Source organism: Pseudomyrmex gracilis, unplaced genomic scaffold (assembly GCF_002006095.1).
Source record: "Pseudomyrmex gracilis isolate BER0280 unplaced genomic scaffold, ASM200609v1 scaffold_1442, whole genome shotgun sequence".
Lineage (NCBI taxonomy): Eukaryota > Metazoa > Arthropoda > Insecta > Hymenoptera > Formicidae > Pseudomyrmex > Pseudomyrmex gracilis.
The window spans coordinates 21,108-28,924 of NW_018022026.1; the positions used below are offsets into that span (position 1 = coordinate 21,108).

General features: G+C 45.5%; 1 protein-coding gene across 1 annotated transcript; it reads left to right on the forward strand.

The window, feature by feature from the left end:
- The first annotated feature begins 4,666 nt into the window (after positions 1 to 4,666).
- On the forward strand, positions 4,667 to 5,599 carry LOC109862173. The gene has a single exon (XM_020442133.1). It carries the CDS (start codon positions 4,667 to 4,669, stop codon positions 5,597 to 5,599), a length of 933 nt encoding a protein of 310 aa, XP_020297722.1.
- Positions 5,600 to 7,817: the final 2,218 nt, after the last annotated feature.

Below are 7,817 nucleotides of genomic sequence, written 5' to 3' on the forward strand. Positions count from 1 at the left end.
ACCCTCAAACCTGACAAAGAAGGGGAAACCAATCTGGTAAGGCAATGGCGCCAGTTGGTGTGGGGGGCCCGGCAGAGGGGGTTTGTTTTGACGCGCCATAAGTGCCTACATACTACTGTCCATAGATAAAAAAAGAAAAGGAAGTGATGGAAAAATGAATCGTAAAAAATTTATAAAATGTAGAAAGCTTTTTTTCGAGCTATCTCAACGGCAGCAATCTCGTCTTATGGCCGATCTCAACGTAGTATATAAAGATAAAACTAAAAGTGAAATAGAGAGTGATGTTGAAGTTATTTCCAAGTCATCAAATTCAATCCATGATGAAAATGATGTTAATGACACAATTTCTGAAGTGTTAGATGTTTTTTGGTAATATAAAAATAACTGGCTCTGAAAGCAGTGTTGATAATTTTAACGAAAACGAAGAAGAAGATGTAGAGTTTAGCGATAATTTTGAAAATTTTCAATCCATGCTTGCTACTGTTTTTTTTATCTACGAATATGACTTGTGTGCAAGAAAAAGTAGTTTTAAAAGTTATTATATCTCACAGCTGGTTTTCTAATTTAAACATTGATGTAAGATCTCCTCTTAAACTTCCTCGAACACGCTGTGAGCTTCAACAAATATCAGGAAGCGAATATCTGCATTTGGGCTGTGACCGAGGTTAGGCCGAAGATTGATCGGTACTTACTGGTATACGTCGTTATTTGTGGTCGCCAGGTATTTTTGCTATTATGCCTCGTCAAATACCAAGGGATGTCCATTCTCGATGTTGTATCCTGGACTACAATCCTTCGGGAAAGGTTTAAACACTTCAACAACACTTTGTCGTTCGGAATAATAAATCGCTTTATTCTTTATATTTCCCCCCGAATGGGTTCCCACCTTGTAGTAGCTCCGAGGCGGGGGCTCGGGGCTCGAGGAGCGCTCGGTGTTCACGTGGTCTGACTGCCTCGCAGTACCTACACGGAATGTTTATTTTGTTCCCAGCGTGTGCTGGTGATGGTGTGGCCGGGCATTGATCGCCAGCTTGTGCTGGCGAATCTGTCTGGTCATATCGCCACAATAGAAGTGTAATTTGACGGGACAACTATGGACCACAGAAAGTGAGCATCCGGTGTCCTCGGGGGCTTTGGGCTCTCGCGCCGGAGCGGGTAGCGGGGCTTAAGGTCGCGGGCAGTGGTCACCCGCTCAGGGGTGGGCCCGTCTGCGACCAACTAAGAGGAACCCCCCAAGTTAAGGTGTGAGCGACCGTGCCGAGAGCTGCGTAGCGCAAGGGGAGTTGCGTCGTAAACGGTGCCTCCTGGATACCGGGCGAAATCCAGGAGTATGGAGCCAAGCCCCAGCCATTCGCGGCTTTGGCTGGGTGAGACCGCGCGACCGCAATACTCGTGGGAATATATATGGATGTTGAAAACAAAAATAAAATCACCCCCAAATCAGTCCCCAAGAGCGAAGCCTCCTTTGGGGATAAACGCCCAGGGGAATCTTGCAGTGCGGGAACGGGTTCAGAAGCCCCAAAATACCGCATAAGATATAGCGGAGCCGCTAGGCGCCGTTATAATAAACAAATGCAAAACGGGGAGAGTGGAGCCGATAAGGTCCTCTCTATCCCCGCAACCTTTTGCTCAAAAGGTGGGGCTGAGGGTGGGCGGGCTTCGGGTGGCGCGGCAAAGCGAGCCAGGCCGGAGCACGCTACTCCCAGCCCCTAAGAACATTGCCAGAACAAGAGACCCAAAAATTGAAGGGTCGTATGCACAGGCGACAAAAGGTTTTGTCAGGATGGCCATCGTACTGGTGGGCTACCATGACAAGAAAATGGGAGCCGGTGAGGTAGTTGAGAAATCAGAAAAATGGTCAGGTCTGTCATCCTCGGCATGTCTAAGAATGACAAAGCCTCCACTTTTACTGGTTCCTGGGAGAGGGATGGCGCACTCATGGTTGTGTGCGCCAACATAGAGTCGGCGGAGTGGCTTAAGGCCCATTCCTCCGATTTAAAAGTCAGGGAAACTCCTCTGTGTGCGCTGCCGGTTGGTAAGCTACCTAAGCGTCATCGGGTGGTGGTGCATGTGGAGGAGCCTGAAGTAAGGGTTGAGGATGCTTTAAAGCTCCTTAATCAGCAAAACAGGCTGGCAACTAGCGATTGGGTTGTCACCAGGGGGACGTATAGGAGAGATGCTACGAGCGCCCACTTCTCCTGTTTAGTTGGCAACTCGGCGATGGAAGCCTTGAAGCATTGTGGCTTCAGGCCTTTCTTCGGTCTCGGCCGGGTCCGTTAGGATAGCGGGACGAAAGCGCGAGGAGGCAACGGAGAAGGAGATGGAGTCGGAGGGTGTCGGAACTGCCTAAAAATGGCTTCTCTCGGCATCCAAATAATCCAGATTAACTTGCATTACAACAAGAGCGCCTCGGCTATCCTAGCCAGAAGCATGGCTGTGATGCATACAAGTATTGCACTAATCCAAGAACCATGGATTGTGAATGGTGCAGTAAAGGGACTGAGTGGGTGCGGCTGCTTATACAGAGCACACTCAGAAAATAGAGTAAGATCATGCATTTTAGTATAAGGACTAAATGCTATCTTTCTGCCACAGCTCAGCAGCGAGGACCTCACAGTCATCAAGGTGAGAGTGAAGCTAGCCGAAAAAGATGACAGAAGTATTAATAGGGTCAGTTTATATGCCCTATGACTCCACAAATCCACCACCACATGAAGAGGTAAAAAACTTGCTGGCCTATGCGGAAGCCAGGGAGCTCAAACTCCTGCTGGGTTGCGATGCGAACTCCACCATGTAGGATGGAGAAGCACAAATACCAACCTGCGGGGGGAGAGTCTCCACGACTACTTAATGGGCACAGGATTAACCATTCTCAACAGAGGAAACGAGCCGACATTCCCGGACTCTAAAAGACAGGAAGTCATCGATATAACGGTTTGTACGGAGAGGGTGGCGGGTCTGGTGAACGACTGGAGAATCTCGGATAAACCCTCTGGCTCTAATCACAGACAAATACGCCTAACTCTCCAACAAATACCGCAAATCAGCTGGGTTTGCAACCCACAAAAAACCAACTGGGAGGGATTTAGAGCTGACCTTAAGGCCCAGTTTGCTATGGCCCCAACCAGTTTCAGAACCAAAAACAACTTGGAAAACGTGACGGATTTTCTAAAAACCGCCACTACAAACGCCTTTAAATTAAACTGCTCATCAAAACCTAGGAATCCGGTGAACAAGATCCACTGGTAAAATAAAGAACTCGGTAAGCTCAGATTGGAAACGAGTAAGAAATTCAACAAGGCGAAAAGAACAGGGCTTGCAGTACACTGGGAGGCCTTTAGAAGCTCCCAACGAGAGTATAGCAAAAAGAGTAAGAAATTAAAGTGCAAAAGCTGGAGACGTTTTTGTGAAAGCATTGAGAGCGCCCCGGAGGCATCCAGGCTTCACAGAATTCTCAGTTTGGATCATCGTCCTCAATTAGGCTGTCTCAAGCTCCCAACGGGGAATGTCACTGAGGAGGCAACGAACACATTGAAACATTTACTGGAAGTCCACTTCCCAGGTTTTGATCATAACATACAGCCCTGCCGACCGAAGCCTAGAGAATATAAATCCAGGGACTGGCGTCTGGCAGCTGGAGTTGTTTTTCCAAAGGGAGTTGAAACCTTCTCTCCATATAAATCACCTAGACCGGATGGAATCTACCCGGTCCTTTTTCAAGAGGGGCTGGGGGTTCTCATAGGTCCACTCACAAAAATCTTTAGGGCAAGTATAGCCCTAAGACATGTTCCTCAGGCCTGGAGTAGTACAAGAGTAGTCTTCATCCCTAAGTCTGGCAGAAATGGATATATTTCAGCCAAGAATTTCAGACCAATCAGCCTTACCTCCTTCGTACTTAAGACGTTGGAAAAGCTGATCGACGGAATCTTGAAGAACGGACCTTTGCTTACATATTCACTGGCTTCTTCCCAATATGCTTACAGGGAGGGCAGATCTACGGATACTGCCTTGCACCACCTTGTAAGCGGGGTCGAGAGGCAAGTGGAGGCAAAAGGATATGCACTGGGCGTCTTCCCAGTATATTGAGGGAGCTTTTGATAGCACCTCATATGATGTAATCGGGGAGGCGATGACCAGACACAACATTCCAGCCACACTAGCAGACTGGACACAAAGCATGCTAACAGGAAGAACCCTGATTGCTAATCATGGGGACTCAAACGTGCATGGTTTTCTCGCCAAAAGATGCCCGCAAGGGGAAATTTCATCCCCCCTGCTGTGGTGCTTGGTCGTAAACAAACTTTTATATAAATTACAGAAGACAGGTTTCCTCGCCTTTGGCTACGCTGATGATGTGGCCATTTAAGTGCGGGGCAACTTTCTTTCAATATTTAAGAAAATTATAAGAACAGCCCTTAAGATCACGCAAGACTGGTGTCAATCAAAAGGACTTAGGGCTAATCCATTAAAGACCAAGGCCATGATTTTTACCAGGAAATACAAACCTGAAGCCATTGAGCCGCTTAGACTCTGGCGAGAAGATATAGAATACGTCCAATCAGTCAAATATTTGGGAGTTTACTTAGACACCAAACTGAATTGGAAAACACATCTCGATATAAATAGATCCAAATTCTACGCCTCATACTAGGCGTGTAGAAAAGCAATGGGAAAATCCTGGGGTATTAAACTAAATAGTGCCCTATGGATATACAAAGCGGTACTTGTACCGAGGTTAACATATGCTGCTGTTGTTTGGTGGCCCAGAGTGGAAAAGATGGAGTCAAAGAACCTACTAAAAAGCCTACAAGGTAATTACTTGAAGGCTGCGGTAGGGACTATGAGAACGACACCAACAGAAGCGCTGAAAGTGGCGCTCTGCATTCCACCTCTAAGATTGACTGTCATCAGCGCTGCCAAACTCACAGCATATAGACTAAGGTGTCAGGGGGAGTGGAGAGATTTCGGAGTAGGTCATACCAGGCTCGAGTTTCTTTACAAACCTCTCTTTACCTTAAAACAAGACAGAATATTCAGAATACGCCAAGTGGACAAGGCGTTCTCCATAAACTTGACCATCAGAGTGGGCTGGAAAAACAAAAATCTTCAGATCCAGCCGGGCACTCATGCATGGTTTACTGATGGATCTGGAGCAAACGGCTGCTATGGAGCAGGCATCTACTGTCCAGGATCAAATCACAGAGAGTTTTTCTCTCTGGGCAAATTGGCCACGGTCTTTCAAGCGGAAGTCCTGGCCATTCTGGAATGTGCAAGACTCCTACTCTCAAGAGAGACAAAAACTAGGAGGATCAATATCTATACGGATAGCAAAGCAGCCATAGGAGCTCTTGCCAAGACCACCACTGAATCTTCAGTGGTTTGGGACTGTATGCAAGCTCTAAACAGATTGGGCGAGCGAAACAACATCACGCTTGTCTGGGTACCTGGCCACCAAGATATCCAAGGCAATGAAGTGGCTGATAGTCTGGCAAAACTGGGTACTTTAGAGAAACCAGTCTGCCAGATAGTTGGAGTTCCCTTTGCAACAGGAAAAAATTATATCAAGGACTGGTTGAAAAGGGAGCGCAGGATTTCTTAGGAGATACTGAAGAGCTGCCGCCAAGCTAAGGCCCTGATGACTCAGCCATTGCCAGGTAGGACAAAGGAACTACTGACATTGAGTAAGTACAGACAAAGACTGTGTATCGGTCTTCTCACAGGGCATTGGGCCTTCAAGGCACATCTATTCAACTTAGGCCTAGTTGAGGAGAGTAGTTGTAGATTTTGTGGCGAAGAGAGGGAGGACAGCGTGCACATATTGTGTCGCTGCCCGTCTCTAGCACTCAAGAGATTCAGATTTTTGGGCTCCATGTTTGTGGAGCCCGAGAACCTGAAAATAATTAAAATCGGCCATCTGTGTAGCCTGGCAGCAAATGCCGGATTTTAGCAGCTTGGTCGATAAACAACTAGCGGGAGTCGCAGAGGATCTTATAGATCTAGGTGACAATAGGGTCTCACAAGCCCTCCGCTTCTCGGTATCTATCTATCTATCTATTCTTCATATTCAGGATCCGCGCACTTCGCGCTTTGTACTTTTATAATTACGCAAAATAACTGAGTTGCTTGTGTTACAAGGCATGTACCGGTGTGTCTCTGACGAATGCCCGAGCAAGACTGTTGTGTATTGGTATTGGTGCATATTGGCTCAGAGGACTGTAAGGTTAGTCCATACGCCATTCTAGGAGTTTTTTTTNAAAGTTGATAAGTCAAGTATACCCCAGATATCTGGGGTCTGTATTAATTAATTATTATTAGTTATATTTTGTCCCAAAGAGAGTTGTGCAGTATACTACTACCACGTGATACACGACCTTCTTTCACAGTTGGCGTGCCCATCTGTGTTGGGCTCGTGTTCAAGATATTGTGACTATGATCGCTTTGTGGGAGGGGAATTAATTCGGAATTACATCCGAATTAATTTTTGGATGTCCGATTTTTTTGTCAATCAACCGATAAACTCGGTTGGAAGGGACCGGCCCAGAAAAAATCCTTAGGTAGTGAGCGGATTCAAACTCCGGGACCTCCAAGTTCGCAGCCCCTGCACTCAGGCTACGAGACCACTGGGCCGGTCTCAAGACTGTTCCGCGCTGTTCTCGGACTTCTCGATTTGTGAGTGCAGCTAGTGCTGTACTAATCCCCGTTCAGTTTAGAAAAGAATCCTAGATTAAGGCTTCTTTCCACGTAAAACCTAAAATGTAACTTAACGCGTGCCGTTGCGTATGTGTATTAGCGGTGTAATTGTTCTGTAAATGGCACACGAACGAACGTTTATGTGTGTATGTGTGGGTAGTGTGTAAGAATGCGGTAGATATATGACTTAAGGTGTGAAACTGTGTGAGTATACTTAGTACAACTGTGGTGTGTGAATGTAGCGTGTTTGGACCCTTAAGCTTAAATGTGTGTGTACCTGAAGATGTCACCGGCCACCCAGGAGATGGACGACTTGGGACAACCACACAAAAGACCGACGACAGTACAACTGTTGGCGATATTGGACAGACAACCGGACCAGGAAGCGAAGCCGCAGAACACGGAAAGCGATGCGACATGAAGAAAAGCGCGCGGGAAAGCGTGTCTCGGTTAAAAAAAGGTCGCAGAGTATTATATATATCACATTTTTATATTTTATATCACATATTTTATGTTAAGCGTTATGGTTTTCATATTTGATTTTATTTTTGATTTGATTTGATTTTATGAAAGGTGTTGGACTTGATGAAAATCATTAATAATTTTATTTTAATTAATTTAGTTATTTACTTCTATTGTGTTAAGTTTACTTAAGTAACAAGTAAAGTTTAAGCTGCGGTCTTGTAATAAGAAAAGCGCTGAGTTAAAATTTTAGTTTAGTTTATTTTGATTTTGATCTTACTGGTCACTAAGGGCAAACACACAACACACACAAAAATATAAAACCAAACATGCATGTTGTTTAAGGACACATGCTTACTCCATTCACTCCAAAAACACTCGCTCGAAGTTTACACGAGTCATTGCGGACACGCATTACTATTCACACGCCAGCTAGGACATTTCCCTTAGACTTAAAAGTTCATACACACGAGTAAAGCTCATTTACACATCATACATTCGTACTCCACATGCGCACTTCATACATCCAGTCACACGACTTAATACACATGTTCGGCACACGCTCGAAACTATATTTTGAAACGGAAACTTATAATACCGGTAAGGGTAGTGAGACATACTACAGTGCTACCGAAAAAGACTTTAATAGAACAAATATAAAGATA

What these genes read in the sequence shown, in the direction of transcription:
- LOC109862173 (XM_020442133.1), top strand. Translation starts at nt 4,667, where the DNA reads ATGGGAAAATCCTGGGGTATTAAACTAAATAGTGCCCTATGGATATAC.